Genomic DNA, 19,481 nt, shown 5'->3' on the forward strand with positions numbered 1-19,481 from the left:
CGTCTTTCTCACCGGTGCATTTCCTGTCACCTTTTTCCACTTCTGCAGTTCCTTTTTTGTAGGGATGAGTAAAGCTGGTAAATTTTAAAATGAGGAAGATAATTAGGAACTAAGTTAGGAAAACTGTAGAAATTGGGTTCTTTATTTTCAGACTGTGAGGTAGGGTTTTTTTGGTTGGTTTTTTTTTTAGGTGAAGGATTGTTTCATGTTAAATAACAGGGTGGAGTTAATTCTAACCAGCTTGAACACATTCACCAGAAATACTGAAACTTTTCCAAGGGCAGCAGTTAAGTTACTGTAACCCTTTTGAGTGACACCAGAGTCACATTCCAAGGGGAATGTCTCCTTGCAAACCCAGGATTCCCTAGTTGTGATTACAGCTACTGTAAATAGAGAATTGCTCTAGAAAACTGTTGCAACATGTTATTCTGTGAACTTTTAGTGTTTGTAGAATGGATTGACCATTCCATGGGAGGAGGAACACTTGACTTGTGGAAACATATTCAGATGTATTTTAATATACTTTCTATGTGATGTCCTTTTAGGTGAACCTTAAAATGAGAGAGATAACAGAGAAAGAGATTAAATTAAAACAGCAACTAATGGAAAGTCCAGGGCATCAAAAGGTAAAACAAATTTGTCTTCAATCTTGATATTGTGTGTTGATGATGAATGGATTTAAATATCAGTATTTTCTTTGTCAGAGAAATGTGAGGGCTCCAGTCCTCAAAACTCCTGAGGTTTTGTGCATCCAGTTTGTTTTATCTCTGTCATCAGTGCCCTTCCTTCCTTCCTTACCTTTGGAGCCCACTGGTATCTTCTGACTTTCCTTTAAGTTTCAGTTGGATGAAAACAGCTTGTTTCAACTTAAAATAACTTGTATCAACTGTACATGGGTAAATGTGACTCAGCTTTCACAGCACAAAATATATATTATATATTTTGAAAGCTTTTGGGGTGTATTTTTTTTTTGCATGGGTTATTTGTCTAATGTATATTCAGAGACTTATTCAGGTTCTGTCCAGTAAGGATACTCTTGGCATTCAAATGTTACATGTGTGTGTTTGTAGTTTTTTCCAGCTTCTCCCCTTGAAATTATATCACAATGCACTGATATTGCAAAATATAGCACACTTTCATTTCTGGAGAATGTCAAACATAATGTCTGTCAGCTCTCTGAGCTCCCAATTTATGATTTCATAAATTATAAATAGTATGTTCTTTCCTCAAATCGGCATTGCTGGGCAAAGGGGATCAAAGTGTGACATTTGAACAAGGCACAATTGTTTAATTTTCATGTTAGTGCCTTTTATGGAAAATAATATCCTTCAAAAATAAGGAGCTAAAGAGCTGTTTAATTTACAAGTTGATGCATAGTCTGAAGGATGCCTTTAATTATTTGACTCTATTGGCTCTTGGGACTCATTTTAATATCTTTAAATTTCTAGGCTACAACCCCTCTAAAATATGAAAGTGTTTATTGCTGAAGTGCATTTAAGTATTACTGCTTTTAACTTGCATTGCTGATGTTCCTTTCCTATTCCCACGTTCCTTTCCTTGCTTCCTGAGCAGTCTCCCTCCAAATGGTATTGGAAATTAGTACCTGTAAGTGAACTACTTTTACACCAGTTGTCATCCACAAAACCATGGCTTTTTGAACTTCCTCAGAGTGTTTGCTTCCATTAAAATGCTTCTTAGCTGCTCTTTGAAAAACACTTTTTTTTTTTTATTATTATTTTTTTGTAAGCTTTTGGGTCATCAGGCTTTGCTTCCATGACACGCTTTTTGCATACTGTACAGCATCCAGCATAATCACAGCATCCCCAAATTGCTTCCACACTGCAGGAGGGAGGGAGGGAGATGGAGCAGCAGCAGGAAAACTCTGGAGAATGAATAGTTGGAATATTTGTATTTTTGTTGTAAGTAGGGAACTGATCCCAGCACGGAGGTGAGGGATCAAAATGGCTGTTTGATCCTGGAATCCATAAAGATACTCAGATGTTTGTGCTTAAATAATGCTCCTACACTGCTCTTGCACCTGAGTCTGTCAGGACCAGAGCTCTGTTATTCCTTGGGATGGGGCTGGGAGGTTGGACAGACCACTTTGGATCCCGTGTGACACCTGCCCAGTTAATGAGCCTGAGCTGGCAAATGGGAGGGGAGACAGTTTGCATATTGGAACAAAATGCTTGTTTTTCTTGATGCTGAAATGTGAAAGTGGAATATCAATTCCACTCTTTAAAAAAAAAAATCCCACTCTATAAAAAAAAAACAAAATTGTACTTGTGGTATAAAATCCTGCTTTGTTCTGTCGGAGTGTTCTGGGTTTATTTTAACTTGCAGAGGTTTTCCTTTGTTCCTTTGCTTCCTTGAGCTTTGATGCCCTTTCTCCTGCACTTGCAGGAGTTGGTGTTGCTCATTTTCTCTCTGGGGAGATGGGAGTTGTTGTCTCAGTTGCTGATTCCTTGGAAAAGGCAGGTGTGATGGGGAATTTCCCTGTCCCCGTGACCTCTCTGCCTTCCCACAGAGAGCTCAGTCCCACTGCTGCCTCCTAATCCTTTGTTTGAACCAAATATATGGGCTGCAGTAAAAATCTGAAATATCTTAAACCAAAGGGGTAAATAGAGATTGTCTCACTGCTACAACTTAAATTAAACTGGTTTACTGGCAGATTTTACAGTCTTCAAAGTAGTTGTCAGATTCTGACACTTCTGTATTTCTTTTTTATTTTGTGATTTAGGGCATTTTTAATATAGAGTTGTCTCTATTTCAGTAGCACCATTTCTGCCCTTTAATGCATACAAATGTCATTAATTGTGTGCATGGGCAGGAGGGGAACAAACCACAAAACTCAACTTAGAATATAAGGAAGAATTCAGAGTTTTCAGTATAAAAGACTGAATGGTTAAGAGAATAATAGTTGAGCAAAAACCAAGGAATTAAATTAAGTCCATAAAAACCCTCTTTGATAAATTGGTGGGTTTTTTCACCAAAGCTACAAGAAACAAGGAATTCTTAGAGATTTTACTTCTCAGTGTTGACTGCAGTTGGTTTAAATTCTATTTAAGCCTATTAGAAAAGAACTATTTTTATCTACTTTAAACATAGGAGGAATTAAAGTTTCAAAAGAATTTCTGAAGTGTTTTTTTTTAATATGCTTACTCCCAGTGGCTAAATGCTGACCCTTTTAAGCTAACCAGTTCACCTGAGTGTGCACACTTATTTTCCCAGACCGAGGGACCACATTCCCAGTGCATAATGGATGTTGCTGATGCCTTTGATTTGTTTTGTTGTTTGAATAACCACATCCTATATCTCACTGTTTCTCTCTGTGTAAGCCTGATCTGATGCATGCCATATCACACTGCATGCTGGAACCAGTGGAATATGCTCGTGTGGTACAGTATGATTCCCATTCCATTACATATTCATGGAGTGCTCCAGGCTGGGGAAAAAGATAATTTGCACCTGGTAAAAGGACAGGAAAAAAACCAGCAATAAATACAGAGATAGCTTTGAGTTCCTTGGGAAACTTAACTTATATTTATGCAAAACAAAGAAATGAACCTGGTTCTTACTCCTCCGAGCGATCTTCATTCCTCTGAACAGATTTTTTCACAGCCTGTGCCACCCTGAGTTGACACATAGGAGTGTGTGTGTGTATCTAGAGAGCTTTCCCAGGTTGGCTTGGAAAAGGGTAGGATGCCATTGGTAAAATCCAGCTCTCCTCTGATGGTTAAATCCATGACTGGTGTATCTGCACATCAGACAGGACGGGGGGTTAAATGCTGAGTGTTATTAGTGCCCTGAAGTGCCAGAGGGCTGGTTTTGCAGCACTGACAGGGGTTCCTGCCAGTTGTTGTGCTCCTGCTGTCCCATTGCTTTGCTGCTCAGCCAGACACAGCCTCCAGTGCAGTGCAGTGTGTGGGTGATTTAGGAATTAGCAACCCTGCAACTTCTCTTGCAAAAACTGCAAGAGGCAATGCCAAGATCTGTTCTTCAGCTGAGTGGCTTTAGCAGCTCCAGACCCCCCAAGGGCGGGGGTGGTTTGCCAAAGAGTTTGATTTTGATTTGTGGTAAATCATGGAGAGTTTGGCTGTTCACATCAAGCCCTCCTTGCTCCTCTCTCTGACCATTTTGGAAAAGGCCATGGGTTTTATTTTTGTCTGCTTTGCCATTTTCTGATTCTCTCTGAGACAACTTTGCTGTCCGTGGATGTGGGTAATGTATGAGAGGTCACCAGCTCATCTGAATTATTTTTTGCTGTGTTTTGGTTTGGTTTGCCCAAGCTTTAAGTGTTTTCATGTAGTTATCCATGTCTCTTTCTTTGGATCTGCTGCTTTCATGCATCTGTGGGGAAGGATTTTGACTTCAATTGGTTATAATGAATTACAATGTGTGAATGAAGTGAGGAATCCAGCAGCATGGATTGCTCCCAGACACGAGGAGACTGAATGTAGATGAGCAACCTGGTCTAGTGGAAGGTTCCCTGCCCATAGCAGGGCCTTGGACTGGATGACCTTAAGGTCCCTTCCAACCCAAACCATTCTGGGATTAAAAGGAAGCACCATATTCCTCAGAATTGGCTTCCAGGGAGAGAAAAGCACACCCTTGTCAGCTGGTTTGATTGGAGCAGATGCTATAAAGGATCCACTGAAAAGAGGTTTCAATGCTTAACAAAAATGCCTTTTTTTGACCTTTTTTTCTCTTGTCTTTTTGCATCTTCAGCATCATGTGAACCCCTGTTTTCTCTTGGTAGGTGCGTTACCGACGGGACCATCTCTCCAGCAGACAATTACCTTACTTCCCTTTGCTGGAGGATCTGATGAAGGATGGCAGTGATGGTGCTGCTCTTCTAGCTGTGATACACTATTATTGTCCAGAGCAAATGAAACTGGATGGTATGTAAAATAAAAGTTTCCAGGGGGGAAAAAAAAGTTAAATCTTTGAAATACATTATCAAATAAAAATGCAACACAGTAGGCAGTGGAATATGGCAAGTCAGAGTCAAATCACATATAGAATCTGCATCAGTTTTTTTACTTAGTGTATTTAGAAGACTGTGCCCTGTATATTATGAGCTACAAAAATAATCCTTTCTTTTATAGATTTGGGTGAGATGGCTTTCTTTGCTCAAATAACTGAGCTGGTTTTTAATAGGCCAAAAAAAAAAGGAACGCACATGTCCACTAGTGTTAGCTGATAGTTCTCCTGTTTTTCTGTAGGAGTGCATAGCTTGGCATTTTAAAATCTAGATTTTAAAATAGTTCCTCCCAGTCTTCAGCAATTGTCACTCTCAGCATTGCAAACGTGTTCTCTTCTCCAGAAACTGTGGGTTTTTTTTTTAATAATTCGTTTTCCTTCTTGCATTCACTTCTTCAGATCAACATTTTGTGCTGGTTTTTAAATTCCCACATATGTTGTACCTTGCAGAGCTCCCGAGTGTTTTCAGGAGGGTGAATCCAAGGAGTAACATTTTGTTAGATGCAAATCAAGATGTCTGGTTTTAATTGCTTCTGTGTTTTGTCATCCTCTGTGTTCTCTGTAGCCTGCTTCCCTTTTCTGTTGCTGTGACAGACAGAATCCTCCATGGAGTCAAAAATTAATGCAGAATTGATACTGGTTTATCTGTGCTTTTCTTCCCTCTTTTCCTGTCCCTCTGGGATTGAACAGGCAGAGAAATGTCCCTGGTAGCCAGTAAATACTCCAGGATGGTGCAGAGTCTGGGAAGCTCCTGTTTGTGGTGTTCCTGGGAGGTGGGGATGGAAGGCTAATTCCTTGGAGCAGTGCCATAACTTCCTCCTCCCTCTCCCCTTCCCAGATATCTGTTTGAAGGAGGTGACATCAATTGCAGACAGCCTCTATAACATCCAACTTCTGAGAGAATTCTCAAATGAATACCTGAACAAATGCTTTTACCTCACCTTGGAGGACATGCTGTATGCTCCTTTGGTTTTGAAGGTAAGAAACATAACAAAGGACATCTCTTTCAATAAAATAGGGGTAAATCAGGAGTGGTTTGTTATTGTGAGGTGTAATTTCCCTTCTTCTCTGTTCCAGCCTAACGTCATGGTGTTCATTGCAGAACTCTTCTGGTGGTTTGAGAATGTCAAACCAGACTTTGTCCAACCCAGAGATATTCAGGAAATAAAAGATGGTAAGTTTTTAACCATTGATAAATGTTAGTATGTTACTTAAAAAATACTCACAATGCAATGAAACTGTTGCCTGGTGATGTTTCCTTCAAAACTTGCTTTCTACCCAAAGTTTATTCATGCTGGGGTTCTTTGAAAGCAGCAAAAACAGAAGGAAAGTTAGTCTTATATCCACTTGAGTTCTAATTTTTTTGAATGGGTAATTTTTGAACAGGTAAAATTTTCCTCTGAACCCACTACTTAATTATTTATTTGAAACTTTCTTCCCATTAAGGTCACTAGAAAATACACATTTTTAATACTCGCGGTTTTGTTTTAGCGTTGTGTTGTAAGGTGTGCTCTCTAATATACTGCAGTTTGAAAGCTTCCTGTCCTGTTTTGTCATTTTAATGGCCGGTGTGAGTTGCAAATAATGTAAATGAATGTTGTAAAAATATGTCCCAGTCAAAGCAGTGATGCAGCAGAAGAGCAGCCGCCCCCCTGTCCCCATTTCCAACGCCACCAAGCGCAGTTTCATGGCCAGTCCTGCCAGTCCCAGCCCAGCAGAGCTGCAGCCCTCGGCCCAGACAGCCCCTGAGGCCTGCAGCAGGTACTACCTGCACCCCGAGGAGCCTGAGTACCTGTAAGTGTGTCCTCATGGTGTTTTAGCTTCAATTTATCTTCAATTCCTGCCTTGTGTTGTCATTTTGCTGCAAACTGAGCGGATTTGAGTTGCAGTCGGTCTTTAAAACAGTCTCAGTTCTCAAGTTCACAGAAACACTTTGGACTGTTGTGTTTGGCCTTTGTTTGGCCAATGCCAAAAAGCCCCTGCAGGTGCCTGGCAGAAGCTCTTAGTCTGGCTTCTGGTTTGGAAAAAACGGGAAATATTAAAACTGGGTTGGATATTAGGAAGAAATTCTTCCCTGTGAGGGTGGGGAGGCCCTGGCACAGGTTGCCCAGAGAAGCTGTGGCTGCCCCATCCCTGGAAGTGTCCAAGGCCAGGTTGGATGGGGCTTGGAGCAACCTGGGACAGTGGAAGGAGTCCCTGCCCATGGCAGGGGGTGGGACTGGATGATCTTTAAGATCCCTTCCAACCCAAACCAGTCTGTGATTCTATGAAAACAAACCTGATCTGATGTGCAGGAAGGTTAATGACAAGGTTTTTCAGCTCACCTAAATTTGGTGGCAACCAAGAAGTTATTTCAGCCTTTGTCTCTAATTTGCTATTTACATAAGCAACATTTTAAATATAATGTGCTCAGAAACTTAGTTTAATGTCAGGTAATAGGTTTACCTTTGTATAGTTACATGTGAAAACCTTTTCTTCTCTTTAAGTAACTTCTTTGAAATTAAAGATACATTATTATGCTTTAAAGAGGATGGGGGTAACTATTACCAGTTGTAACTTCATAACTATATAATTTTTCTCATTATAGAAAAAAAATCTTATAATAATGAATTTTTGCTTTTCTGAATCAGTGGCAAAGGAGGAAGCCCTGCCTTTAGCCCTTCCCATCCACTGCTCCCTTTGAGGCAAAAGCAACAAAAATCTTTACAGGGAGAAGACAGCCCTGGTAAGTCCACCTTGAATTTGTGTTTCAACTGTCAGTGACCATCAATGTCAATAAAATAATAAAAATACAAGCTCATTTACGTGGGTGATTTAAAGTCAAACCTATAATCACCCAAGTGGTGAGAATGTTGAGTCTGAGTAAATCATCTTTGTTTGCATTAAAAGATTGTCAAGATCTTTTAAGAAACTTACTGGATTTTAATTTTTTTAGGCTTTGACTGTGTCTGTGGTTGCAGCTGCAGGAAATCTGTTTGCTGCTGCCATCTGTTGGGGAAGGAGTCAGTCCTGTTATTGTGTTTGCTGTTAAATAATGTGAGAGTGCTTGTCTAAAGGCCATTTTAAAACTGTTATCAATTCACAAACCGTTTCAGGGCAGCGGCATCGTTCGAATTCTCTGACCCGCGTGGACGGGCAGCCACGAGGGGCAGTTCTTGCATGGCCAGAGAAGAAACCCAGGTAAGAGAGGCATTTAGGTATTACAGTATTGCCCAAGGACATAATCTGATTGTAGTACTGTGGTATCACTGCCTTAGAACTGGACTGACAGCCACTTAATTTTGATTTTTGTTTTCTTTTAATGTACATTTTCAGAGCTGACTGATTTTAGATTTGTATTGAAAATCCGTCAGACATGATTTTCAGGAAGCGCTCTTGAAAGTGGAAACATCTGAAGTTGCTGCTTGGTGTTGCTGGTCACTTCACACAGGATGCATTTTTAAAATAAAGCAAAAATTTTAGCTCTCTGAATCATGATCTTTAATTCAACAAATTATAACTTGTTGGGCTTGAGTGTCAGCAGAGTGTTCTTATCTTTTCTAGGCCTCTGTCTCAGCCAACACCGTTTGCTCTTCATCATTCTGCCAGCACTGACGTGGACCCCGGGTCTGGTGACAGCATCAGCCTGGCCAGATCCATCAGCAAGGACAGCCTGGCTTCCAACATTGTCAATGTAACCCCAAAAAATCAGCCCCACCCTCCGTCAGTGAAAGCCAACGGGAAGAGCTTGCTGAACAACGTGGAGATGGAGGATGAAGATGAAGAGCTCATTGCAATTATCAGATCTGAGGAGAGGCCAAACCGTGGTGACCCTGAGGTGCAGAACGCACCAGCCAGGGTGCCCAGCATAGTGACATCAGCCTGGTCCCCAAAAACCAACAGCGACACCTCGGACGGCAAACCAGAGAGCTTTTACCTGGAGCCCTTAATGCCTGCGGTTCTGAAACCAGCCAAGGAAAAACAGCTCATCAACAAGGAGGATGAGTGTGGGGAGGGGAAACAAAGGAGTTTTGTAACCAAGAGGTTAAATGAAGGACACTTGCCTCTGAGCCGCAAGAAAGCGCCGAGCAGTCATGGTGAGCACGACCTCAATAGGACTTTTACTCCCATTTCTAGCTCTGATTTCACTCCAGCTGCAGATCCCAGTACTGCAGATCCAGTGGCCCTGGGGGAAGCAGGTTTAGAAGCTTCCAGACCTTTGGCTAGTAGCAGTTTAGATCCTTCCTCTCAGGAGGTATCCACTGGAGGATTCTTTCTTCATGCTGCTAAACCTGATGATGAGGTAACGAGCAAAGTCAATGTAAGTTATGTGAAAGGCCTCAGTTTGCACGGGCAGGACACAACCTGGACTATGGTGAGACAGGACTCGGAGTCGGATCTCTTGGACATGGAAGACACTGAGCAGGATTTGGTGGCCATGGGTGACCATCCCATAGTCACTAAGTACATTGGGGAGGAAGAATCTGCAAAACTGCAAGAGGACATGAAGGTGAAGGAGCACGAGGACAAGGATGATGCCAGTGGGCGCTCCAGCCCCTGCCTGAGCACCATCTCCCAGGTGAGCAGCGTGTCCGTGGCCAGCGGGAGCGTCCGCATGACCAGCTTCGCTGAGCGGAAGCTGCAGAGGCTCAACAGCTACGAAACCAAGTCCAGCACGAGCAGCTCCCAGAAGACCACACCAGATGGGTCAGAGAGCTGCCCAGCACCACTGACCACGTGGAAACAGAAGCGAGAGCAAAGCCCCAGCAGACAGAACAAAGATAACGTTAATCTTTTGGCTTCGGAGTTGGTGCAGCTCCACATGCAGCTGGAAGAGAAACGCCGGGCCATAGAAGCTCAGAAGAAGAAGATGGAAGCCTTATCAGCAAGGCAGAGACTAAAGTTGGGCAAGGCAGCTTTCCTGCATGTTGTTAAAAAAGGGAAGTCTCCTGATGGCCCACAACCCCTTAAACCAGAACATTTTGCAAAAGAGTATGCTCGGCACAATGGGGAAGACTTAGATGAAGTTTCTTTGGGTTCCAAACCTGAGGAGTTTCTTGGGAAAGAGGAGGAGAGAGAAGAAATGCTCAGCGATTCTCAAGAAGTGGCAAAAGTCAAAATGCAGGAAAGCCTGGCTTTTGCTGAGCAACACAAACCAAAAGACTCTGCTGCTATACATGATCTGGAAAAGAGTAAAATTATTTCTGTCGCCCTCCTAGAAGACAACATGACTGAGGTGGACATAAATGAATGTGATCTTTCTATTGAAAAACTGAATGAAACAATCAGCACCCTTCAGCAGGCCATCCTAAAGATTTCCCAGCAACAGGAGCTGCTTATGAAATCTCCAACAGTGCCATCACCAGGAACCAGAAGTAACTCTCAGGACCAAAAGGTAAAGCCTTCGATTCACTTTGTGGAGCCCCTGTCTCCAACTGGAATGAACAGCCTGCGGAAACCACCCCGGTTTGGCCAAGGGAGGACTCCTCGGTCAGGAAGACCAACTGATCTCAAAGTCCCTAAAGACAGACAGCAAAACTCAACACGAGTTAAAACCCCAACCCCAAGTCTAGAAAACCTACCCCATTTAAGACCATTCCCCCCCAACAGCTTGGCAAAGACACCCACGGAAATCGGCTTGGAAGGGAGTCCTGACCTTGGAAGTGGCTCTCAAGAGAAGTGTTTCTTTGATACCTATAGACTTCATGATGAGAGCAATCAAAGGGCACTTGTCCTCTCCACCTCCAAAGATGCAAATATTCTGTCTGAAATGAGCCAGGAGGTGAACAACAGCTTCAAGGAAACAGGGCTGAATTCTTCCGATGGCTCGGGCAAAGAGAACGTCCCGGTGGAGGAGCCACTGAGGAGCAAGGCCAACCTCATTGAAGTGGACTTGTCTGACTTAAAAGCTCCAGATGAAGGAGAACTTGAAAACCAGGATAGCTCCACGGATCTGATCAGTGAAGGTGATCAGAAGTCTGGTGTGGGCTTTTTCTTCAAGGTAAATATGTTACCTCTCTCTCTTTGGTTGCTGTTCCTCACCCAGCACAAGGCCTGTTGTTGCCCACTTCTTTTTGGTGGAACACTGCACAGACTGGTTGCAATATCTGGATATTAAAAAGTTGTGTTGAAAAACAATTACTTGTGGGAAAAGAAATTTTTGACTTAATGTATGAAGTCCTGGTGCTTTTTCACTTTACTAGGAACCAGGAATAACCTTGATTTTCTTCTCTTTCCTTGAGTTCTTTTTTCTGTCTGAGAGACAGAAAACATGTTGTAAATACTTGAAAAAAAAGAATCAAAGAATGCAAGGGAGGAATTTACCATTTTGAAATCTCAGCATCCTGTGAACCTGTTTCAACTGAAAGAAAACATTCTGACAGAACACAGGTATCCAGTCAAAGCCTGCTGAGCAGACTGAGGCACTTGTCAGGGAGCTGGGAGGCTGAACTAGGAATTTTTTTTGGCATTTACACCCAAATTTCTCTGATTTTGAGCAGCCTAAAAGTCAAGGGCTCTAATGGAGGATTTACTTGTATGGCTGTAGATACAAGCAAGTGAAAAATTAGAACCTTCAGTGGAAGAAATGCCTGGTTTTCATGCAGCTTTTGGTTTCGTCCTGTAATGGCTCATGATGAATAAGTATTAAAGTTAAATAATTATTCTGATTTCACACCAGAATCTGGCTTGGGGAAGGGTTGTTGTTAAGATGTTGTGGTTTTAGTACAGTGGTATTTCTTACATTGGATGTTCTTTAAATAATATTTCTGCTCCTTCCACCGAGGTCAGAACTGCTCTCAGAACATTTAGTGTCTTAATTTGTCCTTAGCAGTGATCATTGTAAATACCCCAAATGTGCTGACATGATGATGCTTTTCATTTCTCTTTCAAGAAGGTCAAACTAGGCTGTCTCAATCTCAGTGAGTTGAACTTCTGGGTTTTATTTATAATGTGATTAAAGTTGACTCATTATGATTCCACTGTGCCATCCATCCCAACCCACGTGATAGTTGCATTGTACTTTGCAGTCCTAGAAGGTTTTGTGATCTTTAAACATGCTTAAAAACAAATCAGAGTAAGATGAGCCTCTTTTTTTTCTCCTCACAGCCTTAAGGGAACACTGAAAATGTCTCTTAAATTCTTCTTGAGCAACAAGAAGTTCTGGCTTACACTCAGTGTAAAGATTTCCAAAAGTAAAAGCTTATGTTTGCTGAGGATTCCAGGGAGATTTGAGGAAATCCTGTGCTGTCCAGCTTCACATATTGTCTTCTGTTCCCTAAAACTCTGCATCCCTTTGGATTTTGCAGGATGAGCAGAAGGCAGAGGATGAGTTGGCCAAGAAACGCGCGGCGTTCCTGCTGAAGCAGCAGCGCAAGGCCGAGGAGGCTCGGATCCGGAAACAGCAGCTGGAGGCTGAGGTGGAACAGAAAAGAGATGAAGCTCGGTAATGATACTTAGAAAAGAATATTTCTTTTTATCTTTAAGATGAGGAAACTGTTACACGTTGAATATTCCGGTGTGTTTGCTTTTCAGTCGCAAAGCTGAGGAGGACCGGATACGGAAAGAGGAGGAGAAGGCTCGAAGGGAACTTATCAAGCAGGAATATCTAAGGAAAAAACAGCAGCAAATCCTGGAGGAGCAAGGGCTTGGAAAGCCCAAATCAAAGCCCAAAAAACCCAGGCCGAAGTCGGTCCATCGTGAAGAGTCTTACAGTGATTCAGGGACAAAGTGTTCTTCCACACGTAAGGCTCTGGGGTTGTTTGCTCTCACCGAGTCTCCAGCTGTGCTCTAACAGAACGTGCCTGACACTTTCTCTTCTGTTTTGCAGCTGATAATTTGAGCAGTGCTCAGTCTGGTTCCAGTCTGTCTTTGGCCTCAGCAGCAACAACTGAGCCTGAAAGTGTTCACTCCGGTGGCACCCCCTCGCAGAGGTACAGCCAGGCCGCACTTCATTCCTCGCTTCCTGTGCTAGGGAGTAGTGCTGGGCTTCAGTGCTGTTTGCTGCAGCTCACTGGCACAGGGGCACACAGTGATTGGTGAATTCATCTATTTCATGTGGCTGCCAACCCCAGTGTTCAGTACAGACTTGCAATTTTGTTCTGTTTTCTCCCAGAGGAGTCAGAGCTTTGCTTTGATACCTCGCAGGGAGAATCAGACTGTTCTGGGGAGGATAAGGGAGAACAGCCTGTTCCAGTCAGGGCCAGCAGCTGCTGAGTTAATGTGAGATTAGAGGGACAAAACCCAAAATCTTGGCATATAATTTTTTATTTATCTCCCTCCCAGAGTTGAATCAATGGAGTCCTTACCCATTCTGAGCAGAAATCCCAGCAGGAACACAGAGAGAGACTGGGAAAACGCTTCCACAGCTTCTTCTATTGCTTCAGTGGCAGAATACACAGGTGCCTGTTTTGTTTGTTTGTTTGTTATGAATCCCAGGTCAGAAAACCCTGTGGTGTGTTTGATCTGACTGTTACTGTGAGAAGTTGCCAGGTGTATTTTGTTCTGTTTAATATCTCTAAAAGTCAATCATTCTGGAAAAAACCAAGGGTCTTTTTCACTGTGAATGAAAATATTAATGTTCATAGATGCAGGACAAATAAATTTTACTTGTTTATTTTCCCTAGGTCCAAAATTATTTAAGGAGCCCAGCAGCAAATCCAACAAGCCTATTATTCACAATGCTATATCTCACTGCTGTCTTGCTGGAAAAGTGAATGAACCACATAAGAATTCAATATTAGAGGTAAACATGAAAATTATTAATGCACTCACAATCAAATGTGTCTGTAATGCTAATTCTGTAATCCCAGTGGTGTGTTGTATGTATTTAATTTCTTAAAAAATGCCTGTATTGGAGGATCCTTTACTTCCCACGACTGTGAGCCTTGTGGAAAACACGATCCCGTATTTACAGTTCCCCTTTTAAGTTTATAAAAGGACTGAAAGTCAGAGTTACTGAGAACAGCCATTCAGCTCTAAGTGCAGGCTTGAAGCTGGGCATAATGTGGGAATTTTCCTCATTTTTATTTTTTTTTTAATGCAGGAACTAGAGAAATGTGATGCCAACCACTACATCATTTTGTTCCGCGACGCCGGCTGCCAGTTCCGAGCACTTTACTGCTACTACCCCGACACGGAGGAGATCTACAAGCTGACAGGAACGGGGCCAAAGAGCATCACCAAGAAGATGATTGACAAACTCTATAAGTACAGCTCGGACAGAAAACAGTTTAACGTGATTCCAGCCAAAACCATGTCGGTGAGCGTGGACGCCCTGACCATCCATAACCACCTGTGGCAGGCCAAGCGACCCGCAGTGCCAAAGAAGAGCCAGACCCGGAAATGACAGGACAGGATCTGCTGGGGACAAGGATCTGCTCGCTTGGGATGGCGGCGAGAGAAGACGTGTTTACCATTTCCCTCCCGTTTGGTATGAGATGTGCAGAACCATAAACACTTCTTAAGAAGCTTCGGGACAGAAACCGTGGGTGCGAGTTCTTGAGGATGAAGGAACGTCTGCCAGTGTTTTTTTAGGAATGATCAATCTGCTGTTACACCCAACGCTATAACTACTGTGGCTTTCGGCTGACGAGGGACTGTGCATGTAGCAAGATCTTTAACAAGTGGATTTCCTTTTACTTGAAGCTTTTCATCGGTACAAATTGGGAATAATTTAATTCTCTCTCCTCTCCACCTCATCCCCTCCTTTTTTTCCTGTCCTTCTCAAAAGTTGGCGAGCTCCGAACTTCGGTGGGAGGATTGAACAGATCTCGGGTGAAGTGCTTTGGGTTTGGTTTGGTTGGTTGTTTGTTTTTTTTTTTAAACAGTCTTTAGGGAAATCTTCCTTTCAGACTTTTTTGGAGGAACTGTTTAATACATCCAGTTGTTGTACTGTATCTACTGCCAACGTAAAGTCCAGCTCTCAGATTTCTGAAAAAAAAAAAAAGAAAAAAAAAAAAAAAAAGCCCCAACTCGTGCTGCTCAGAACAGAGTTTACTTGCAGTATCTGTTTAGGATAAGCATTGCAAGGATTGCAAAAGCCAGTCTTTTTCTAAAAAAAAATAAAAATAATAAAAGAATTGTTCACAGATGTAAAGATCTCTGGAATACAATCATGAAGAGGCATAACAGGTGCTATAGCTGGAACGTGCCTGGCTGCCACTTAAGGCAATGCAGCACAGTGGTTACTGATTTCAGTTTCAGGTAGTGTCCTAAAGATCTGTTTGCTTTAATAAAGGTGGATTCTGGTAGGTATAGAACATTTCCACTCTGAGCACGCTACTCCTGTACGATGGTGCACTTAATGATCACAGATTTTAATGTTTTTATTACATCATGAAATGTAATTCTACTTTCTTTGTCCTGTCTTTATTCTGAATGAGCAGCATGCTCTACAATGAAGAGTGTGTTATGTTTTTTATTTTGGGTGATATATTAATATATATTGATTTGTTTTTCTCATTTGAAAACAATTTTTAAACAGAGACATTTGCATTTGTTTCAAAAGCCCAAATAAGTCGAATGGCTTGGATTTCTTTTCATGTTGAAATATTAAATCTTGAGTTATGACCTTAAAAGTCTTTGTGTTTCAGCAGATTAAATTTTTGTCTGTGGTAACAGGGTATATTTGCAGTTCCTTTTTTTTTATTATTTTTTTTCTCTCTTTTTTTTTTTTCTTTTTTTTATTTTTAATCCTCCCATGTCTCATCCTTGGCCCCAGCTGGTTTCCAAGTAGGTTCCTGTAGCAATTCCCTAATTTAATCTGCTCCTCCGTGGGTCCGACCCGTCCGCCTGTGGGGTCAGGGAGGTTCTGACTTTGGTTTGCACATGTTTACTTTTATTTGAAGTGTTACTTGAATCCAGGTCTCTGGAGTGCAAAAGGCCCTGCACCATCCTCGAGATGAGCTCTGAACTCCAGCCAGTGTAATTATGAACCCCTGAGATAATGGAATTACAGAGAGTTCTGTACATCGTGGGAATTAGGGTACGGAATGAGGGGCTGGGTAGGTAGGGCAAAGTGAAGGTCTTCCAGTCTGGTCTCTCCATGGTTTTTCCCCCCTTCCAGTACTCCCTGACTAGGCTGCTGCAACTTTGTAAATGATGTTGGATAGTTTGCTGCTTGTAAATAATTCAAAGGCTTTATGGTTTCTAAAGTGCTGAGTATTAAACACCGTCATGAGTGTAACTTTTGTTACCATGCTTTCCATGCTTGTGCTTTATTTCTCACTGTTTGATATTATAAACCATATTTATTTTATGAAACACTGAAATTTAATAAAAATCATTAACTGATTTCCCTTTTTATTTCATGTGTACTTTTGTTGGTGTGGCACTTCATCCCCTCAGAGAACTAATAATGCTTTAAAGATGTGCTGTTCTGTTCAGTAAAGCTTCACCTGGGAGGAGCTTTAATAACTTTGGAGCTTTAATAACTTCATGACCAGAGCTTATTTCTCCTGACCCTGCTTGCAGTGTGCAAGAACTGGAACAAAAAAAAGGCTTTCAGAAAACTGGGAAGTAGTTTAGGGGTTTATTTCCTCGTAAGGATTTATTTCATCAATCTTCAGACTCTTGAATTTGGCTGCTGGTGTTTGATCTGTGTAGTCAGTGGCAGAATTTTGGTGATTTTCTAAGTGACTCAATTTAATCTTGAGTTTTAATTTACTTATCAAAAAAAAAAACAACTTTAATCTGAAATACCTTGGCAAGGAATAAAGTGTATTAGTCTGAACACAGGGAGAGAGAAAGGAGCTTGTAAGAACAGGATAGAATTTGTGGGTGAATGTGCAGGGAATGTGGAGGCAAAGGCAAACAGTGTTTTGTGGAAGGGAGAATGATGAATTTTCTTACAGAAAGTTTTTGGAAAATTCCAAATTCTCAACTTGAGGGTGTGTTCACTGCTGGGTGTCAGCTCAGGGGAAAACGTGGTTGTAGGACTGTGACTCCAGAGCTTTGTTAGTGCTGATTTGGGGGTTGATTTTATGGAATTCTGAAGGCAGAGGATTTCTGACTGTGGCTTCAGTGACATCATACTCAATCCCTCACTTTTAATGACTGCAAAAACCACGTGTAGGAATAACGAGGTGATCTGTGCCCCAGTAACTCAGGGGAGAATTGTGATGATTTGCTGATGTCACTGCTGAGAACACGGGATTTTGTCCTTCCAGAGCCACTGGAGAGCAGAGTGTAAATAAAATACCCTGACAGTGACATGGGTGGGAATTACCTGTTCCCTCCCTGGAGAAACAGAATTATCAGCTGTAGATAAATAGAATTAATTTGGTGACTTGCAGCTTAAGCTGTTTGTTGAGCTTGGTTTTCCCCAGGATTAGTTGGAGCCAGGGGTTGTTCCCTCTGGATAAAAAAGCAGCTTCCAGCTGCTCACAGAGGTTCTGGTTGTGCTTCCTGGAGGAGCAGAAAGTGGGAGCTCTGCCTCTGACCTTTGATTTTTTTTTATTAGTTTCTCCCACATAACAAAGACAAGAATGTACATCTTTAAAGTGCTTTTAAGTGCAATTTCTTTTTCTCAAGTTCTCATCCATCAGTCTGTGTGTCCCACGTGCTCTTTGTGTTTGTAGTTGACGTGTCCTTGTCTCATTTTCATCCTGCTCTGCTGGAGGAAGAGTTCAAGAATAATCTTAATTTGGAAAATATTGCCTTATTTTTAACACCTTAATAAAGCTACACTGGGGCTGCTGGAAAGGTTGAGTGTGCAAAGAAAATAAATCTGATTTTTGTCCTCACTGCACTGGGGAGTTGAGTGTAGAAATCTGGAGTTTTCACTTCCTACAACCTGTTTAAAGCTGTAATTTAAATTAAAAATAACACGAATGAGCTCTCAGGACTTAAATTTGCCTTTTCATTTGCTTTTTCCCTCCAACAAACCTTCAGAACTGATCACTGGGGCAGTGTCAGAACACCCCAACACCCCCCCCCCAATTAAATATTTTATTTAATTTATTCCTTAAACAAGACGTGTCATCTTCCCTCTGGACTGTCCTGGAATTTGGTACCTGCTGACCACACCTGGAATGCACCACTCCTTAGGGATGTGGATTGTTATTATTTTATTAACTTTATTAGCCTTATTTATTTTATTAGCTTTGTTAACTGGTTTGCAGTTAATTAGGGGTTCAAATGGAATTAATTGTAAGCAGGTGAGGGGGATGCAGGGGGTGAGTCCCAGGGTATGATTTTGGGGCTCAGGATCTGCCAAATCTGCAAATTCAGCCTTTGGATGAAGGACATCACTCCAGAAAGAAGATTTTGGAGAGATTTTTATACCATTTTTTTGCTGCAGAACTGAAGAAACCTCTGAAGGATTTTGGGTGTTTTTCTGTGCTTCTGGTAAGTGAAAACTTTTACAGAACCTTCTCCAGGCCAGTTGGAAATGGGGATATTCCCGTGGTCCACTCAGGTGTATTTTCAGATGTCTAAAATAAATCATTAAAGCCAAAAAATTGGAATTCCTGTCCTCAAGCTAAGCAGATGTTCTGTTGGTTAATTATATATACGAAACCTGAGTATTAAAAACAGGAGAAAAAAAAATTATTTACTCTCACCTCTGTAATTATTTTGTTGTTACATTTATATGATGAGATATTTAAAATTTCCAGGGATGAATTTAGCTTTTTGCAGCAGCCAAAGTTGTATCATGAGAGACTGTCCACTGTGAGAGGGCACAGCATGAAGTTTATTTTTGATTAATCCACCTCTCTCACGTGCTTCAGGAACTAAGAAAAAGGTGAATTTAACTGATTTTTTTGATAAAAAACACATAAATCTCCCACAAATCATCAGGACAAACACACCAGAATTACAGGAGGAACTTTCACACTGTGAAAATAAATATATTCCCCAATTAATTTGAGATCACTGCTCTGACACTGGACTTCTCTTATTGTGTAGTATAAAAAAAAAATAAATATTTTTTTCTTTTATTTTGTTTGGCAACATTGTCAATATAAAAATATAAAAAAAAAAAGAAAATATTTCCCTGAGGGTTCTGAGCTTTCTCTTGCAGGTGCTTTGAGGCTCGTTCTGGTTTTTGGGGAGTTTGAAGATTTCCAGTTTCCAGTGAGAGTGTGAAAAGGTGCATTTTTTGCTCTTCCAAGTGATAAGTTCAACTCTCCTGGGAAAAAGAAACCAAATTTAAAAACCTTGGATGGGGAGATTCCTACAGGGATGGGAAGATTCCTCCAGGAATGTCCCTTCTTGGGTGGAGGTCAAATTAAGTGAAAAGATTTCTTAATTTCTTAATTAAATTTCTTAATTTAATTCTTAAATGCTGCTTTTTGGGGTGCGTTTGATTTTTTTTTTTTTCCAGTTCATAAATGATCCCAAATCTCACAATCAGCTGTTCTTGTCCCCAGACAGAGAGTTCCTCAATATTTGGAGAGAATAAGTGACAGAAATACAATTCAGTCCCTGAAATGATCTTAAATATAATTGAATTATGTAAAACACAGCCTGGATGGCATAAAGATAAATTCCAAGAAATGGAAAGACTCATTTTATGC

At 41.4% G+C, this 19,481-nt stretch overlaps 1 protein-coding gene across 3 annotated transcripts in view; it reads left to right on the top strand.

The window, feature by feature from the left end:
- Positions 1-15,579, top strand: part of CAMSAP1 (calmodulin regulated spectrin associated protein 1) — a 34,039-nt gene extending 18,460 nt beyond the window's left edge. For 2 of the 3 annotated variants that reach the window (XM_017810309.1, XM_017810308.1), the window contains exons 5-19: positions 546-626; positions 1,573-1,605; positions 4,760-4,901; positions 5,822-5,961; positions 6,061-6,157; positions 6,600-6,777; positions 7,614-7,708; positions 8,079-8,163; positions 8,527-10,963; positions 12,270-12,406; positions 12,496-12,704; positions 12,791-12,893; positions 13,246-13,361; positions 13,587-13,705; positions 14,006-15,579. In XM_017810309.1, coding sequence (XP_017665798.1) covers positions 546-626; positions 1,573-1,605; positions 4,760-4,901; positions 5,822-5,961; positions 6,061-6,157; positions 6,600-6,777; positions 7,614-7,708; positions 8,079-8,163; positions 8,527-10,963; positions 12,270-12,406; positions 12,496-12,704; positions 12,791-12,893; positions 13,246-13,361; positions 13,587-13,705; positions 14,006-14,308 — 4,275 coding nt within the window. In that variant the 3' untranslated portion in view covers positions 14,309-15,579. The remainder of the gene's footprint in view (positions 1-545; positions 627-1,572; positions 1,606-4,759; positions 4,902-5,821; positions 5,962-6,060; positions 6,158-6,599; positions 6,778-7,613; positions 7,709-8,078; positions 8,164-8,526; positions 10,964-12,269; positions 12,407-12,495; positions 12,705-12,790; positions 12,894-13,245; positions 13,362-13,586; positions 13,706-14,005) is intronic. The other variant, XM_017810307.1, reaches the window with a different exon arrangement.
- The last annotated feature ends 3,902 nt before the right edge of the window (positions 15,580-19,481 follow it).

Source organism: Lepidothrix coronata, unplaced genomic scaffold, assembly GCF_001604755.1.
Source record: "Lepidothrix coronata isolate B3197 unplaced genomic scaffold, Lepidothrix_coronata-1.0 Scaffold28, whole genome shotgun sequence".
NCBI lineage: Eukaryota > Metazoa > Chordata > Aves > Passeriformes > Pipridae > Lepidothrix > Lepidothrix coronata.